The 20,000-nt window shown below is 41.1% G+C and overlaps 1 protein-coding gene across 1 annotated transcript in view; it reads left to right on the top strand.

Annotated features, from left to right (window-relative positions):
* Window positions 1-20,000, top strand: part of TMPRSS15 (transmembrane serine protease 15) — a 1,384,111-nt gene that overhangs the window by 348,893 nt on the left and 1,015,218 nt on the right. The window contains exon 7 of the mRNA XM_069204099.1: window positions 4,859-4,978. Within this exon, the coding sequence (XP_069060200.1) occupies window positions 4,859-4,978 (120 nt within the window). The remainder of the gene's footprint in view (window positions 1-4,858; window positions 4,979-20,000) is intronic.

Genomic DNA, 20,000 nt, shown 5'->3' on the forward strand with positions numbered 1-20,000 from the left:
ATCTTTTTATTATAAAAATGTGTTTTTTTTAATTTTGGTCTTGTTTGATTTGGATAAATATTGGCTATTTTTCTAAACTGGTGTGGTGTCCATTTTGTAGTGTTTTCAACTTATTACTGTGTGTGTTTTTGCAAATACTGTAGATGCTGCCTTTGAGATAAGCCTGACTGCTTGTGTCAGACTACCAAAAGGGTGAACAGGGGTTATCTTAAGTGAGCATCTCCCTTGCCTTGACTAGAGTGAGGGTACCTGCTTGGACTGGGTGCAAACTGACTGCCAACCAGAGTCCCCATTTCTAACAGAGCCCTAATTAGTTGTTAAGATAAACGGAAACAAATCTAAGATCTTTTCTGTTACTTCCTGTACTGAGCTGACTGACTTGGATTTCCTCTTGAGGTGGAGCACATACTCTGTTGGATATCTGGATATAAAAATACATAAATCTAAAGGAATAATCATCAAAGATAACTATGGACCAGTTATTGAAAATGCTTCTGCTCAGGTTGACGGATGGAATCACCTCTCACTATTAACAGCTAGTCAAATAACACTAATTTAGATATTTGTCTTGCTTAAATTCTTGTATTTATTTGCGAAGATCCTTATTCCACTGCCTTTCAACAATTTGAGCATTGATAATTATCATGATACAGGACAGAAAACAAGTACATCTGAAATGGGATATACTGTAGTGGCACTGCCCTTCAGTAAGGGCTAATTTGCTGTCCTGGATTTTGACCAGTAATTCCTTACATCCCAAAGTCATTTTTCTATAGATCGATTTTGCCCACCACCCATAATGACCAATACTGTAGATGACATAGGGACGATGTACAGTGGTTCCCTTGAAACTGCCTTCTTTACGCACATGCCATACTTTTAAGATGGCATCAGTGCAGTTATACCCAAAACTAGTGTGTGGCAAGTACTTAGTAGACGGTTTAGATGCTCTGAACTATACGCATCTGTCATCCCACTACTGAAAAAGCCCTAGCTTCCTACCTCCGATATAAGAAAAAGCTGTCAAGAAAATATTGGAAAGTCAAAGCTTGACCTGGATAGGACTTCTGTACCAACAGTAGAAATGTATTTCGTTAGACTCAATTAAGAAGCTGGGACAGACTAATTCTATAGATGTACTTACATATTTCAATCTGCAGCTGAAAATGAAAGCCCATAAACTCATCCCTCCCCAACAGAGCCCACAAAACTCGCACCTCTAACCAAAAATATTACTATGTAGAGAGGACCAGTAGATGGGTAGCCATTGTTGTTCAATGGCACCATAAATGACACTTAACTACTGGTTAGGAAGTGCCAGGAGGTAGACATTCGAGATCAATGTTTCGAGAAAAAATAGACGTATTGCTACTCACAAACTGTTTTGATGTCCATTACCTATAGGCACAAGTTGTTACCTTTTAAGTTCTTCACGTTATATTTTACCTCAGCCCCAATCCATAAAATGGACCCACGTTCGGACCAAGAACTTAATAGACCTAGGGCTCCCAGGTAGATTTTCCTTATGTTGCATGGCAGTGTTTAAAGATTCCGAAGCCCTGGAAGGAGGACACCCGGAAAATATCAAAGATCATATAATATAATGTTCCATGTTCCTTGTTAATATCTTGACAAGGTTGTGTAGCAGATGTTTCCAAATCAGTGAAAAGGCTTGCCGATCCTACTATTACTAGCAAAAAGCCAACTGACCTTTTGGCAGACAAAGGACCCTATCCAGCAGGTCAAAAGATGACTTCACAGTACAGCGTGTTGTAATGTGAGCGCCGAAACACGGCAAATCCAGAACCAGAAACAAATACACAACCAGGCACACGGGCTCTGGTCCGGAGCGTGCATACTTTTAAACCAGTAGTTAGCAAGCGACAAGACTGACAAGGGGTGAAAATAAGAGTTGTACAAAACACTACATTTTAATGAGAACAAATACACTGTAATTTGTGCTGGAGTTATAGCGAAAAGAAAATGATCCCTGTACCTATGCACGATGTATTGGTTGTGAACATGTAAATTAAAAAAAAAAATACATGGGTCCCAATTATGTGTCCTGTTTCGCTCAGTCATGTGGGATTTGCCTCACCATTCAGATTTACCTGGTTCAGGGACAAGGGACCTGATTCTATTGGCTGGAACATTTGGCACATGAAAGTGTTCTGTATAGGGCTGCATTGTACTCCCAACCCACTTCCTGGTCCCTGCATAATTCCGGGATAAAGCCTATAAGGACAATGTGCTGCTCCCTCTTAGCAGGAACTTTCTCCTCTGTCCTCTTTTTCTGGCTCTATCAAATCACTTCCCTCCCCTGCCTGTCTTACACAAGCCCCCCAAATCTTGTACCACCTGCTCTGAGCAGGTTGTATATATGCAGGTGAATCACAAGCAAAAGGGGAACACTATGTGGAATTCTGGTACATAACTCCAATTTTGTATACTTATTTCCCATTTCGAGGGGCCCAAATTATAATTCCAGTAATTGTATGGGTATTCTCAGCTAGCATCAAAAATACCAGCTGCCCGAATCTCGGCATACTGTTCCTCATGGCGCATAACTGGGGCCTAGATAGCAAAAGAGCACGTGGTTCACAACTTTTATGAAGAAACAAAAACAGCTGGAATTGTTTTTTTTGTGTCTCGCTGAACCGCTTTGATGAGGAAGGCAATGTTATATCCTTTTTTCAGTCAACTTTACAAACGTAGCTTGAATATACTGTAAACACTGCTGAGCTCTACCCAAGGCATTTTCATCGCTTTTATATAAATTGCAGGAACTGCAACTGTTCTTTTTCATTGGATCTATGACCATCTGTTGAGTTGTTTGCAGTGTGGACAAAAGTTGATTGTACAAAAAACTGATGGGCATATTTGTGAATCCAGGTTTTTTTAATGATAATTCAGGACAGGTACTTAATCACAGCAGTGTAAGTAATTATTTTCAAAATAGGGAAAATGTGCTGTTATAAAACAATAATAGATTAAGAGCCATATTTATACCTTTTTAGCGCCGCATTTGCGCCGCTTTTTGACGCAAATTCGGCGCAAACGTACAAAATTTGGGGCATATTTATACTCTCTTTGCGCCGAATGTGCGTCAAAATTTTTGACGCACAATCGGCGCAAACACTGCCCCATATTTATACTTTGACGTCCGACTCCGCGTGCGTCAAAGTTCCACCATGTGCGTCATTTTTTAGAAGGGGGAACCAGCCTTACGTTAATTATATGCAAGGTAGGCGCTCCCTTCCAAAAAATGACTTTAAGGCCTGTGCGCCTTATTTATACTGTGACGTCATTTTGACGCACAGAAGGGGGCAGGCCTTAAAAAACGGCGCCCAGCCTGATGGGCGCCGTTTTTTAACGCCTGGGTCAGGGCAGGCGTTAAGGGACCTGTGGGCTCAGAAGGAGCCCAGAGGTGCCCTCCCATGCCCCCAGGGACACCCCCTGCCACCCTTGCCCACCCCAGGAGGACACCCAAGGATGGAGGGACCCATCCCAGGGAAGTTAAGGTAAGTTCTGGTAAGTATTTTTTTTCGTTTTATTTTGTGGCATAGTGGGGCCTGATTTGTGCCCCCCTACATGCCACTATGCCCAATGACCATGCCCAGGGGACATAAGTTCCCTGGGCATGGCCATTGGGCAAGGGGGCATGACACCTGTCTTTGCTAAGACAGGAGTCATTTCAATGGGGGTTGGGCGTCAAAAAAAATGGCGCAAATCGGGTTGAGGCCAAAATTTTGCCTCAGACCTGACTTGCCCTATTTTTTGACGCCCAACCTCCATTTTCCCCTACGCCGGCGCTGCCTGGTGTGAGTAATTTTTTGGGACGCACACCAGTCAGCTGCGCCGACTAACGTCATTCAATAAATAAGGCGCCCGCATGGCGCTTTGGGATGGCGTCAAAATTTTTTACGCACAACTGCGTTGGCGCAGTTGTGCGTCAAAAAGTATAAATATGGGCCTTTGTATTTTGTACGTTTGCGCTGAATTTGTGTCAAAAAGCGGCGCAAATGCGGCGCTAAAAAAGTATAAATATGGGCGTAAGTGTGAAAAGAATGCTAGCAACAGTATTCAAGAAATGTATGAATGGGAAGTGGTAGCCCTACAAATTGTTCATACGGACATCTCATCTCATATACAGGTTTGTAAACAGCCATTTTGAAGTGTTGTGAATAGTTCTAATGTAGATGTCCCTTCTACAAAATGCAGTTTGTGACTAGGTCCCCAAAACAGTTTTTTTTTTTACTTTGTTTAGACGTGGCTTTTAAGTTAAGACGTACAACACTCCAGAAACTAGTAAGGGGGACAAGAAATAGTGGCACACAATATATTTACATCAAAAGTGCTTGATTGACCATTTCTTTAATATTGCGCTAATCTTATGATAGGGATCGCTTTGAATGCATAATCATTAGTTAACTCCAGTCCATCCCTGTTCAGTCACTATGTGTCAATCATGATGGATGGGTGAATAACTGTGTGGCTTCTATATTGTATCACAACTGGCGATAGCTTACACGGTTTTAACTCTCTCCATTCGACACAATTGTGCCATCTGGTGAAGGACACGTTTTGTGGATTTCATCAATCCAGGTTGGGTTAGCAGGAGGTACAGACAGACTGGAGATGCAATCAACAACATTAATACACCCGGTACGAATATATCATTAAAACTATGATGCCTCCGGGTGATGGGATAAATTGGGGACGAGATGTTCAAGTTCATAATAGTAGCAGTCTTAGCTAAATAAATATTGCTATATTTCACTGTGAGATGTAACCTGAAACCATACTATGGAAGAGCATTTATCTTGTAACACTCACCTTGATTTCTTTCCTTCTGCAGTGCCCTGCCCAACTTTGCATAGAGCTTGTGCTGATGCAATAACGTGCATTTTGCAAGCATCATTTTGTGATGGAGTAGCAGACTGTCCTGATAGCTCAGATGAAAATGAAAAAACATGCGGTAAGTTACCAATGAACAATCCTTCTAAACTGTTTCTGCATTTAGAATTAAATCTAGACAGCTGCAAGCAACCATACACTTTCTTGCCAATTAACTAATTCCATGTAAATAAACGTGATAGCATCCTCACAGCCTGCAGAGCTACGGGCCGAGAATGTCCTTTGCCGAAAAAAGCCCTAATACGTTACCACACCAGGCTTTCAGTGGATACAACAGTTATAGTGGAGGCGTTCTTCAACCCTCACCATCCTTTTTGGAGAAGCAGAGGGACATACCTATATAATCTGGGTCCCATCTACACACTTCAAAGAAATCTCTGCTCCATTCATGAACCCTTGGCCTATCAGCTGAGTTACAAAAGGAAGAAGCAGAACACCAAAACACTAAGGGGGGAAAACACCAAATGCTGAACCTATCAACACTATGGCCCTCATTACAACCCTGGTGGTCCAAGACCGCCAGGGCTGTTTCGGAGGAAGAACCGCCATCAGGCTGGCGGTGCTTCCCATGGCATTACGACCGCGGCAAAAGCACTGCCCAGGGGATTACGAGTCCCCTACCGCCAGCCTTTTCCTGGCGGTTTGAACCGCCAGGAAAAGGCTGGCGGTACGGGGAGTCACTGGGCTCCTGGGGGCCCCTGCACTGCCCATGCCACTTGCATGAACAGTGCAGGGGCCCCCTGACAGGGACCTGTGCAGCTTTTTACTGTCTGCTATGCTATGCGGCTCCATTTGGAGCCGGCTCCTGTGTTGCGGCCGAGATCCCTGCTGGGCCGGCGGGCAGAAACTAGGTTTCCACCCACCGGCCCTGCGGGGATCTCCAAATGGCGGGGGTGCGGCCGCATTGGCGGCTGCCCGGAGGTCCGATCTTGGTGGGTGGTTCAGCCGCCTGCCAAGGTCGTTATGAGGGCCAATGTGCCAGTGCACAACACCGAAAGAGACACAAACAGATGTAATGTATTGTTTTGGTATTTACTTTTCAACACAACAATTGTTCTGTGCTGGAGAGTACCCCTAATGTAATGCAAAGTAGTATTTTGTGCTACTTTGCAGTACTTTGAGTCGAGTAGCATTCATGAGTGATACATGACATTTCAATGGAACCAACCATGAATTGTGACACAAAGTCTGTTCTACTAGCATTTTAGACAGGGCTTCGCACCAAGAAATGACTCCTCCTCAAGGTAGTTGAAAAGTTGGAGAAAGTTTACAATTCTCCAAACAATTCTAATTTTGTACTGTACCGCACACATACAAAATAGGAAAAGTTTTAAGCTATGTCTTAGCCTAGTACTTTGTACTGTAAGGATGCCCTTCCAGTACAAAACCTAAGCTAGATATTATTCAAACACCTTTGCATGTGATGTTGGGCAGCAAGAAACAGTGCCAGTTCAGGAGATGACAACAGCAGTACAATATCTTAGTACCTATGGTGCTATTCTGCTTTGTCCCTTTCACAATCGTTTGTTGCTGCCCTCCATGCATTACATTGTGTCAGAGGGGCTTTAGATGGGCAGATCATTGGTGTTCTTGTGGATCCACTCATGTATTGTGACACAAACCCATATTTACTAAATTCATTGAATATGGATTTATTCCAAAATGGTGTACCTATCAGAGTCTGGCATAGGAGGGAGAAATATCTTTATTTTTCCTCCTTACATCCTCTTTGCATGACTAGGCCTCTAAGAATAGTTTGTGTCAGAACGAAATGCTTCATGCCCCAAAAAGTTATCCTGACCACAACTGAGGTACTTTTGCTTTGTGGTGAAAGGGTGCCTACTTTGGGGCTTTGCAGCCACAGGTGCACCTGCACTAGGAGAGAGCAGAACTGTGTCGTATCTTTGTAAATGTGGCATAGTTATGCTCTGTCCTTTTCATGCAATGCAGATTAGCAACTTCTCTTGTTGATCTGCATTACCTGTAAGTATACAGGTATCACAATCACACACAATCACAAAATTATAAGCAGCATATCATTTTTGTATTGGCAATAGGTCAGTTTTTGAGAGCACTTTAGCTCATTTTTGATGGTGTTTTCTTTTCTTTTTGATTGTTCACTTTTTTTGTGGTCAATGTATGTGCTGGTGAGATCACTATAAACTAATACAATATATAATAATATAATTGATTGGGACTTTCTCTTTGAAGGCACTCTGGAATGCCTACTTTTTAAGGGGAATAAAGCACCCCTTAGAGAGTAGTAGGAATGCTGAAAAAAAGCAGGCCCGCTTGTCAAAGACAGGCGATCTAGGAAGATAATTGAGCTTTACTGTCACTATGGAGTTGTCATAGCTAGGGTGACATAATTCCCATTAACAGTAAACCAACTACAGTCTGAATCAAATTAGAATTTTGTGATAATATAATGAACATGGCCAGTGATTAAGATATTGGTGCCTATTCACAAACTGCAATCTACGGTTAATTTTATTTAGTACTACAATAGAGTTTCAAACATACCACAAAATGCTATTCACAAACATACATGCTGAGGTTCTGCCTCACCCCGACCAATCTTTTTCTGTATGGAAATCGTGCCCTGACTGTGAAGTCTCCTCACATATGTTTCAGTAGTACATGTGGTAGAGGGGGTGGTTCACAAATTGGGAATACCTACTACTAAAGGGAATGGGTTTAAGGAGGAGTAAGGACATTAACATCAATTCTCCGAAATGCCAGGGGTAGCGGAAGTTACATTGCATGCCAATCACGTGCCCTTTGTCCTTCAATTTCACTCTCACTCATGCTTACAAATGCACACATCCACACCTATACACTCTCTCTCCCAGGGGTCGGAAAGGGAGTCCTAGGGGTTGCAAAGGGCAAGCTAGCAGTCACAGCTGTGACCCCTGGTTACACCTAAATAACGTCCTTGAGCAAGGAGGGGTTAAGAGAGGATTAGGGAGGGAGTTAGGATGGGATATGTACCCATCGGCAAAAGAGCAAGACAATTGCTATTCACAAACTGCTCTTCTAAAGTTACCACAGCAAAATAGTGACACACAATAGTAAATTACACCAGTTCAGAGTTGAAGTAAGTCCAGCGCAATACATTGTAAACCATTGGTAATGCAACACCTTTCCACAGAAATCAAGCTTTCTAAAGCTAAGGCTGGGTGAAGTCCCGACGCTAGACGTTATGCCAAAACGGATGAAGGGATCGCTAGCAGACATCCATGAGTGCCACCTAGGGCACCTGGCGGTAGAAAACCTAGTGCACGTGTCTGCATTTGTCCAGCTTTGGCTGCTGAAAGAAGATATTTATTGAAAAAAGAACTAAACAAATTAGGAGTCAGATCATGCAGACAAGCTTTAACTGAAGCATTTAACCCATTTAATCCAAGAAACACCATACTGAATGTTAGGCTCGTCCAATTTCTGGAATTTTTTATCTCCAAATTTCCAGTGCCAAAACAAGCTAATTCCACTACAGAATATGAAAACCACGTACTGTGAACATACAGGTTGAAAAGAGGAAGGGCTCTTTGGTAATGTAGTTGCACATCTAGCCAACCCTGTAATTAAGTCCTGCACTAGTAACTGGAGTTAAGTGGGTGCAAATCTGTAGAATGTATAAAATTATTTTCAGTTCTCAGTTTTATTGCTGTATTAACGTTTTATCGCACCAATATTGTTCTGCTTAGTTTTATGTTGAGGGAATATTTTTATTGTGTTAATTAACTAATAAAAAAAAAATTCATTCAATAGAGGAAGGGATTAAAAATAAAACCTCATAGAAAATAATATTAAATTAATTTCAATTAGTTACAATAGTAAAGACATAAAAAAATATCATTTATTATGCAAAATGATACATATTTGTTGTTTCATTGTACAATATATTAACAACTATATTTGAACCAAACAATTGATGTAAGTTTAAGTTTTCTTAAAAAATGAATTACATTAAATTAATTGTACCACCAAGTTAAACAATTTGTATTGCATAATAACGATCATCATCTTTTTACTTTACTTGTAAAGTATTTTTTAATTCAAATTTCAGCAACATAATTTTCATTTTAAATAAATATCTACATTAACTTGTTTTTTTTTTTAAAGAAAAATTAAGTTAGAAGTGGTGTGCAATTATTTTTCTGCTTTATATTTCCAAATAGATAATTAGTTTACATTACTATTTAACTTAAAAATAATGTTCTCATTTTTTCCAAGTTTAAACCACTTTTATTTTTAACTTTTCTGGTACGTTACCCTGATAAGATCTCCGCACTCATGGCAGAGATCACTGTATAGTAAATACAGAGAGATGTTTTTTTGAAAACGAACAATTTATCATCAGCAGGACCGGCTGCTAAATCCATTCTGCTAATTTGAATCACCATATTTCAAGCATAAATATTGTGTTTGAAAAGGCTGATGGCCTCATTAATTGTTGGGTGTTAGCTGCACATCCACCAAAAATGAGCAAACCCACTTTCCGCCCAACTCTGTGGTCCCACACCTCATTTAAAGGTGGAGGGCGTGCTGTGTCTCAACCTGCTTAACTGCAGCCTTATTAGTTATAATAAAAACACACTCCCTGTCATAAGTCATTGAGAAAAGTGTTGCTATATCTATAATAGCCACTCCCATGTTATTGCTGTTGACCTTTTTTCATGCAATGGACAGTCGATTAAAGGCCTAGTTTTTAACAATGCAAGACAATTATATTAATATTATTATTATTATTATTATTATTATTATTAACCAGTCCTATATGTTCCATAGCTCAAGAGGCTGGTTGTCAATATCTTCTACATTTCTTATGCGTTACTCTTGTCAGTGTAAGCGCATTCGGCAACAGCTCCTTGCTTTATACGAGCATAACGTGCAATTTAGTGGGCTATATGCCACAGTATGTCTGGTCAGGGTACATGTAAACAAATCTTAGGTCATATTGGTATGTCAAGAAATTGGATCGATGATTCTGATACCTAGAGTTTTAATAAATTATGAAACTAAGTAAGAGACATATCACTGGCAATTTAGACCATGATGAAAGCACACTGAAGCACAGATAATATTTGCCATTGATAGCAGATGCCCTTTGCACCATATTTGCACATTTGTTTGATTAACAAGAACTAAAATTCACTAAACATTTGAGCCTGTTTAAATGTAATATTCCCTTATATTTTGCAGTTTATGATCTGCAAATTCCATTGAAACGTTGAGGACTTCAATATGTACTTCATTTAAGTCTAGTCATGGGCACTCATTTTTGAACAGGTGGCTTTGTTAATCTCCAGACAACAACATGTCATCTGAAGACATGTCCACTATGGGAAGTAGACCCATCACTGACTGGCAAGACCACATTAGCCTTCTCTGAGTGAGCAACCTGGGTAAATGACTTCTCTTTCATCTTGCCAGAAGTTGTCAAAGGAATTTTACAGTCAAATTCATAGTGGTCAGCTAACCAAGATATTGTTTGTCATAATCTCTTAAAGTGGAAGATGACAACTTACACAATTGTTCAATATATTTTTATATCATCACTCAAGAGGGAATACATTGGCATACTCCAAAACCAAAAGAAATACTTCCTACCCCAAAGAGCAGTTTCCGTCTAGAAAGCAATGATATCTATCAATGTTTGCCCAATAATCTGTGCTCACGCAAAATACCTCTGAGACAAATTTCTTATTTTATTTACCACAACAATTAACTACTTAAAGTCCTGAAATGTCTCCACTTTTCCTTCCACCCTGGACCCAGCCCCTATTATCCCATAACAGCTCTTGTAAGCTCTCTCTAAGAATTTACACCATCTTATGAATCAGAAATAAGAAACATCTAGGTCTTCTTCATAAAGTCCTGTCCTCCATGGGATACATATAATGCCAAAGTCATTAAACTGGGCCTCAGCAATCAGGGACTGAACATCACTATCCTAGTTGATACTTCTGTTTCCAGTGTTGTTGTCCACAGGCTTGCAGACACCCTAAAAAACAACCATGGCAGACCCTCAAAATCTATCTATACACTTGTAAGGAAAACCATTGCCAACGTTGTTAAGTTCTTCCCTCAGCAAAAACGATTCCCCTTTTCCTTGTACCCACGTTGGTTGCAGCGGCGTCCTCACTCTTGGTGGCTCTTGCGGAGGCTGTTCTTAGAACTAGCTTCTTCAGGTTTAACTGCCACTCAAGATCATGGCCGCAAATCCTTGTGAGGTCAGCACTCTTATGTTTCTACCTTAGTCTCGTGCTGAAGCTTCCCTCCAGCTGTTTCTCTCTGGGTGCCCTGCACTTCAACTGTCATCCTGAGGAGAATGAGCAGTGTCCTGAGGCACTTCATTTCAAAGAGAATTCTTCCAGTTTTCAGCAATTACTTCTTTTTTTTCTTACGGTGTAAACACCGACTACTTTTTCTCTTTTGAAGAAGCTGAATTTTTTCCTATTTCCAACAACTGGCTATCAGCTTTCTGAGGAGAATTCATTTTGGCTTAACAGAACTTCACACAGCTGCAATAAGGAATCCTTTTGTATGATTTCTAGACTTCCCAATATATATATATGTACATATATATTCAAGAACTCTTTGCTTTGCAGACTTGTCAGTCTTAGAGACAAACCTCCGTGTTCAGACTCATTCCTAGAGACTGTGGTTGAGGAAACTGAACCTTGAGAAGGAGTTTTCATTTCCTGTAAAATACATTAGTAGTTTGTATATTTGTGAACTTTTGAACTGTTCTCCAGAGAACCTTGGAAACCTCTATTAAAAGTGTATTCCCACACAGGTGACTGCCTAGGTGTTTTTATATTTACCCTAGTTTAGCGGGATCCCACATTTTCCAGAACAGTCAAAATTTACGCACTCCCTCCTGTTCCTTTAACGGTGAGGTTGAGTCCGCCCAGGTGGCACTGTCCTACCTGGGTGGGGCTAGGTGGTCATATGATGAAGCATGACACTATATAGTGTGTGAGACCACATTGTCCATAAAGGAAACCCCCCACCTTCACTACACGATCCTGCACAGTTCTTAAACACCACCACCTCATTTAGTGAGTTCAAGGAGCCCCAGGGGACACTCCCCCTGTTAGTAGCTCCTCAATATAGGTGAACCCCATACTCGTTTGTGTTTCTGGTTCTATATGTAGGGAGAAAGTATGGGTTGTTTCCTTCTGGTTTGCTCTTTTTTGTTCTCTCCCTGACTCTCTGTATGTGTTTTGACTGTAGTCTCCAGCCCAGTGGGCGTTACCACTGTGGCGGTCGGTGTGGTACATTGGCGATTTGGCTTTGGCCAAACCGCCAATTTCATAATAGTGGAGATAGGTACCGCCAGCCTGTTGGCAGTAATACCTCCACTATTCCACCAACTGCCGGGGTCATAATCACCCCCTTAGTGAGCCCACTTTAGTCATTGGTTAATTTTACTGTCAGTGACAGCATTCTGCTCTTTTATAGAGAGTACACACTTGCAGAAAGTAGTTTCCTTGAGCAGCAAGGGCTACTATGGAAATGTGAAATTTTTGAGAAAGAAAATATTTTTGATTTTATATATATTTTTACATTAGCACAGCCCCACTGATTCTCCAACCACAAAGTTTTACAAAAGCCACAAAAAGTACAAAAAACATTGGCAAAGCCAAAAGGATGGCAGAAAGTGTCAGACCAATTAGTTTTGTCAACGTTTGTTTTATCTTTGTTTTATTCTGGACCTCATATCACATTTCTACAATTTTGAAGTATTTCAGTTGTCCAGTGTAAAATCCCTTAATTTGTTAACAATGGGAGGATAAATAGCCAAGCTGGCCATGCAAGGAATCAAGGCCCGTATTTATACTTTTTGACGCTAAACTGCGCTAATGCAGTTTAGCGTCAAAAAGTTTTGCGCCGGCTAACGCCATTCTGAAGCGCCATGCGGGCGCCGTATTTATTGAATGGCGTTAGCCGGCGCTAGCAGACCGGCGCGTACACCAGGCAGCGCCGGCGTTGGGGAAAATGGCGTTAGGGCGTCTTAAAATGGTGCAAGTCAGGTTGACGCCAAAAAATCGCCTCCACCCGATTTGCGCCATTTTTAACGACGCCCAGACGCCATTTACATGACTCCTGTCTTAGTAAAGACAGGAGTCATGCCCCCTTGCCCAATGGCCATTGCCCAGGGGACTTATGTCCCCTGGGCATGGTCATTGGGCATTGAGGCATGTAGGGGGGCACAAATCAGGCCCCCCTATGCCAAAAAAAAATATAAAAAAAATAAAAAATTATACTTACCTGAACTTACCTGAATGTCCCTGGGATGGGTCCCTCCATCCTTGGGTGTCCTCCTGTGGTGGGCTAGGGTGGCAGGGGGGGTCCCTGGGGGCATGGGAGGGCAGCTTTGGGCTCATTTTGAGCCCACAGGTCCCTTAACGCCTGCCCTGACCCAGGCGCTAAAATCCGGCGCAAATGCGGGGTTTTTTGCCCCGCCCACTCCCGGGCGTGATTTTTGCCCGGGAGTATAAATACGACGCATTTGCGTCGCAGTCATTTTTTTAGACGGGAACGCCTACCTTGCATCTCATTAACGCAAGGAAGGCGTTCACGCAAAAAAATGACGCTCTTTCCTCATACTTTGGCGCTAGACGTGTCTAACGCCAAAGTATAAATATGGCGTTAGTTTTGCGCCGAATTTGCGTCGGAAAAAACGACGCAAATTCGGCGCAAACGGAGTATAAATATGCCCCCAAACCTTTAACTTTTACATCATAGTAGATGTCAGCAGCACACATTTACTTTATTGAGCCATTTTCCAGAGACAGCTATACATAATAATAACAGGTAGCAAATTGACTGTAGTTTTATGTATAACACACACTGAGGGAGATGGACACACAGACCTTATTTTCTATTTGAAGTTTATGTTTTTAGGGAAAAAAAGAGTATTATATGATTGGATGGTTGTTCAGTTCAACTAACCATTTCCTGTGAATTGAATTTATGGGGGGAAATGTGCATTCTACATCGCAAGTCAAGCAGCACATTGGCAAAATGCTTATAATCCTGCCTGGTTTATCTTAAGGTCGGAGCCTTATTGAAAAAGACAAACACAAAACAATTACTCCCAGGGGACATAAAGCTAGTGTGGTATCCTGCCTGTGTGGTGCCTTGTCTTTTTCTTTAAATAAGAATGTTAGGTTTAGAACTTGATAGAACTTAGAACCTTAAGGGAGAATCTAGGCAAAGGTAAAATGATGCGAGTGAGTTGGTCTCCTGCAGCTGATATGGATGGGTCGTTTCTGTTGTACTGCAGTATCTAAATAAACCTGTTCTCAACCATACCCTTGGACGTGAACCTCTTCCCTGCTAGTCACTGACAATGGTGCAATCGTGTAAATGTTGGATTCCACAATGTATTTGAACGCGAGTTCAGATTGTCAAAGTTAGAAACTAAAAAATTAAAACACATTTGCCTTCCTTTCAACCTGTGCTTTAGATCTTCTTTTATTACTGATAAAGCAGATTTTGGTAATTCCAGGATGTAGCAATACTATGGAATTTCGCTGCAGACATCGTATGAAATTCAGTGGTGAATAACAAGTGTTAGTGTACAGAATTATGCATAATATTCTCAAATTATGTATTGTTATGATTCTAAACGTTCGGTCAGGTTGACCGGGAATGTCAGCTAAAGTGACATTACATGCAATAATAACACATACTGAGTTATTTCATGCCTCTTAATACTGGGTTAGGCAGAGGCCGACATCGTCAGTAAGAGCCAGTTCCAATGTGGTTCAGTGTCTAACAGCATTTTTAGAGTTCTTCAGCAATGTGCTTTGTAACAAATTTGAAGGCTTTAATAAATATCTAAGTAAGGATGAACTGATAGTCACAAGGCTTAGATAAAAATATTCAAAAAATATTGGGACCATACCTGTAACAGTATATATACCTGGATTGTCATTGGCTTCTCTCTAAACGATATTAATAACCTATATGTATATTTCTAAAGGATACTCTTCTGTGCATTCATAGAATCCTTCCATTTAATAACGTAGACAAGCTGGGTTACAGAAAGTGAAGTGAACAATGCCGTACCGAGTACAAGACAAGTGTACAAAGAGTAATGACACCTTTGATTGAAACTCTGCTGTTTCTGTTCATATAAAAAGAGGCTCAAAAGAAATTTACACATAACTATTTCTGAAAACTCAATAAATGTGGCAGGCAGTTTCCACCTTCCTTTTCCCTTTCATTTTTCTGTGTATGAAGCTGTTCTTCTGTACCTGTATTTCTTTTTTAGAGATGTCAGGAAATGGAAAAAAATAATCAGTTTCATACTGCGAGGCCGCGGCTCAGGTCACAGCCTTCATAGTCATCCTGCAATCCCGATAGGAATCAGACCTGCATGCTGGCAAACGCACCTCTTTTGATTTCAGAGACTCAGAACCTGTGCTGATTAATCATCGGGGTGTTCTTCTGCAGATCACAAGCATGCAGCATTTCAAAGGACAGATTTCAAAGGTCTTTCCTTCCTAGTGATCGAGAAGGATTCGTAACCCCCTGATAAGCAGTTGTTCCTGTACGCCCACACCTTCATAATTATCATTGTTCCTGTTGTTTGCACTTAAAAGACGAACTCAAAGCTGAATTGCTCACAGTAGGAACTGTCTTAATACATGCATTTCTGATACGACTCACCAAGCATGACAGTGCCTAAATAGTAAAACTCCACATGGATAGATATCAGGACACATGACAGAATGTGTAACTTAGGGGCTCATTTACAAGCCCCTAGCGCCAGTGATGCTCAGGTGGCGCTTTTCCATTTTCCATATTTACAAGGCAGCGCTAAACCACTTTGCATGACTTAACCCCACCTTGTAAATATGGGCCCGATGTAGTTTTCTGAGGCAGAGGGGTGTGCAATGCGTGTTGCTGTGGGCGTTTCAATGCAACACCCATTGCTTTTGGCACTGCCTCAGCTTTAAGAAAAATCGTAAACCTGAGGCAGCACCAAAACTAATGCAAGCTTGGGGGCTGCGTTAGAGTGGTGCAACAAGGAGAAACACTTATTTCTCCTCATTTTTTCTTTTGCTATGTGTGCTGCATTCTGCAGCATAAATGGAAAGAGCAAAATGCCATTAATGATTGTTTATGTGCAGGAAGGGACACCTTCCTGCACATAAACAATTATTCCCTGCAATGCAGGCACCTTTGCACTATGGTGCAAGGGTTCCTGCGTTGGCGCTAGGCAGCTAATTTTAGCACCGGCGTAAGAGAAAACACAGGATGTGCCGTATTGTTGTAAAAACAGTGTATCCCTGCATTTTTTAAACATTGGCGCACAGCGCTGCCAAATTTGACACAGCTCTGTGCTCTACCATTTCCTCGTAAAAAGGGCCCTTAATCTCTTACAAATAGCACAATTGAGGCGGGAAAGTAAGAGAGAAGGAAGGAGGGGACGTCAAGGTTGAGAGTATGAAGGAGAATGGGCAAATAAATAGCAGTACACACCAGTGGCAGAGTGCATTTAGTAATCATAACGAATAACCATGAAACATATAACAGCCTAATTTAGAATACAGCGATAATACTGGTGTTAGAATCATTGCACATTCCTACCATTACCTCAGAGTTTAAGAAATGTTAACACTGCATTTCATTATTGGTAATATCTTATTACATCTGTGAAATGTTGCAAATGCTTGATAGCAGCAAAGGTCCTTCGCAACACCATTCCCATAAATGCACAAATATTGAACATTTATGTTTACCTAACCAAAAACCCAGAAGAATGTATGAACTTGCTGATTGTGATAACGTTGCTACTGCCTATTTGTTCCATATTTATAAAGTGAAATATCCTGTTGCTAAAACTTTCAGGATGGAGTGTTTCTACATCTCCTCACGGCCTACACGTATTACCTCTTCTTTCAGGAACCAGTGAATGTGGATAATTGTTGCTCCCATTTAAAGCATCAGAGGCTATTGTTCCGGATGGGAATAGAGTTCCTACAAGGTGCTATTGCTCTGAGGATAGTCTGATTGTTTAAGTTTAAATGTCAGTGCTTGAACTTGCAAGGAAGTTCTGCTGCCATAATACTTAAACCTTGCAAGTTAGTCAGTAAACTCCATAAATGGTATGGAGGGATTTTCGGCTAACACAGAACAGCCTGAATGTAATTCCTATAAAAAGGGATAGCCAGTGAAGCTTATGAAAGACTGTAATTATGTGGTAAAAGCTTCCTGTTATAAGGATGAGACTTGAAAAAAAATGTAAGACACAGATTAACAGGTGGCAATAAAATGGAGGAAGGACAATTAGCATTTCATTTTTGATTCAGTGTATGAGATTATCTTCGAGTGAAATGCTGAATGAAATGTGTAAAATGGCCTGAATCGTCTTAAAAAATTTAGCATGAAGCAAATATTCTCCACATTTTGGTATACCTTCAGTCTTATAGTTTCTGGCTGGATGACAAATGTGGTGTTACATCTATATAATTGTATTGCTTTTTTTGGGAGTTTTTACAGGTCGTGTCTGCTAACCAGCTCCTAGCCAGATTTAGGGCCTGATTCTAACTTTGGAGGACGGTGTTAAACCGTCCCAAAAGTGGCGGATATACCACCTACCGTATTACGAGTTCCATAGGATATAATGGACTCGTAATACGGTAGGTGGTATATCCGCCACTTTTGGGACGGTTTAACACCGTCCTCCAAAGTTAGAATCAGGCCCTTAATGTTTTAATTTTATTCAAAGTTTGTTGTCTCAGTTGTAAATAGGAAGAAATCTTTTCCAAAGCAGTAAAAAGTTTAAATCCAGAGTGCCAGCTTAATGAAGACGTTTTATCCGGTGACAGTGACAGGGTGCATTGGACTGTATTGTAGTGTGCAACATTTTAGAGCTTAATATATTTTGGCAAATTTTACTAGGCAAATACTGAAAACATTTAGATTATCTACACTTCTTGCCTATATAATCAGACATGTTGCTTATTTTAACTTTAGCAATAGTGTGAGCCAAGGGCGAATCCCCACTCCCCTATTGGATCCTCTGCCTTTCAGGTCTATGTATCTCACATCATCCATAATCACTCCTTCCAATACAGTGGCCAGATCGTGGCTTCAAAGTCTTGCAATGCAATTCGCTGTAGGAAAGATCTTCCCCAAGCAGAGGTCACACCTTCTGTCAAACAGAGGAACCTAACACTAGCTTTTTTTGCACAAAATGAATTACTCAGACACAATGGACCCCTTCACAGCACGGATTGAGAGGCAGTTGGGACATGGAAAAGTGAGGATCTTTGGCAGATGGTACTGCGTCTACCTTGAATGGTGATTGTGGATAGAATCAGGGGACAGGTATGGTGCTAATATCTTGCTTGCTGTGACACAAAGAAATCAAGCATAGCTGTTACATTGAAGCAGAATTATAAATCACAAACAAATCATACATCTGCTAAAAAATGCAATAGCTTCAGTATGCCTTGTGTGTGGGCAGTCACCTATCAGATATGAAGTGTCAGATCTGTCACACCTCTGGGTGTAGCTTAAGGCTCTGGGTGTCCTTAACCTATCCTAACTAGCCACACCTCAGCTGATAGTTGTGCCATAGGACTAAGGGTGCACCCTAATGATGAGGCGCAAAAAGGTCGACATTTGTCTTGACTTAGTTGTGTTCTCCTTCAGAGGGAAGATTGTCTAGGTTCAATTATTTCTCCTTTTACCACAGCATCATTCATTATTATAGTTCAGACCCCCTGATGTTATACAATGTATGTCCATCTTGTTTCTTTGAGATATAATTAAAAATGTTTTAGAAATGACCTTAGTGCAGCGTGTGAAGTTGATTAAAGTCCCTGAGTTCTGAGAGGAAGTGAGCTGTTGTTTGGTGAATCTTTTTTTTTTAGGGAAGACATCTTTGGGCTCTGCAGCTATTTTTCTTGGTTCCACCCAGAGGTGTCATTTTCTAACTTGTGTGCACTAGTGTTGGATTACCATGGTGTGCATCACCTCCCGTCCCCATTTAATGACGCGCAGTGGCATGAAGAAGATTTGCTGCTGCAGAGAGGTACCACTGTCATTGCAGCAACTCGACTTTCAAGCTTTTGCATAACAACAAAATGTTAACATGTCAAGAATGTCAGATAATTATAGTACAGAGTAATGGGCCAGCTGAGCGACAATGGATAGATGTAATGGGGAATGATGATTAAAAACCCTACTTGGAAGGGCACTCCAGTGGTCAGCTGGTAAGGGTCTACTTAATTAAACTTTGGACCTGACATTTCACTTGCCATTATGGAAGGTTACTTTATCTTACACCTGGAACAGGAAACCCGAACTGGAGGAGGGGTGGCAGTGATCTATAACTCAAATTTTCCTTGTACCACAGAGTTTAGAGGGCCTAGGGAAGACAGAGGGACTTATCTTCTTATTTAAGTTAACTGATACCTTTTCATGCTCGGAAGCTTTAATTTATCGCTAATGAGTTGCTTGTTAAGACAGTTGTCCCTCTGTACATCCAGTATGCTACTTTTACAGTGTCGGCGGACTATAATGTCCATATAGACAACACCAATTGTAGAGAGGCTGGGCTGTTGATGGAGACTGGCTGATCTTCACCTCCTTTAAAGAGTGTTGGTTCCTACCCATAAAAATGGGAATATGTTACACCTCATTTTTACAAATGTACCCTCTCTTGTTACAGAAAAACAAAATACACTTACCTGATCAGACCACTTTCTAGTCCTCTTCTCATGCCCATCCTCAATACTCCAGGTGGTCTTTCTCCATCCTTTCACGTCCTGTTATAAGGAATCGAGATATGGGGTTCCACAAGGCCCTGCGCATAGCCCATTTCTCTTTACCATTAATATCTCACCTCTGGTAAAGGAAGTGGAATGGTGAGGTTTTAATAAACTTTCCTGTTAGAAATAGGGTCTTTGTTTGGCAGTCAAGTTACTCCCTGTTCAAGCAAGTAACCTCACTCTAGTCAGGGCAAAGGAGAAACACACCTGGTTAACCCCCATTCACCTCCTTGGTAGCGTGGCAAGAGCAGGCAGGCTTAACTCAGAAGCAATGTGTAA

This window comes from Pleurodeles waltl, chromosome 8, assembly GCF_031143425.1.
Source record: "Pleurodeles waltl isolate 20211129_DDA chromosome 8, aPleWal1.hap1.20221129, whole genome shotgun sequence".
NCBI lineage: Eukaryota > Metazoa > Chordata > Amphibia > Caudata > Salamandridae > Pleurodeles > Pleurodeles waltl.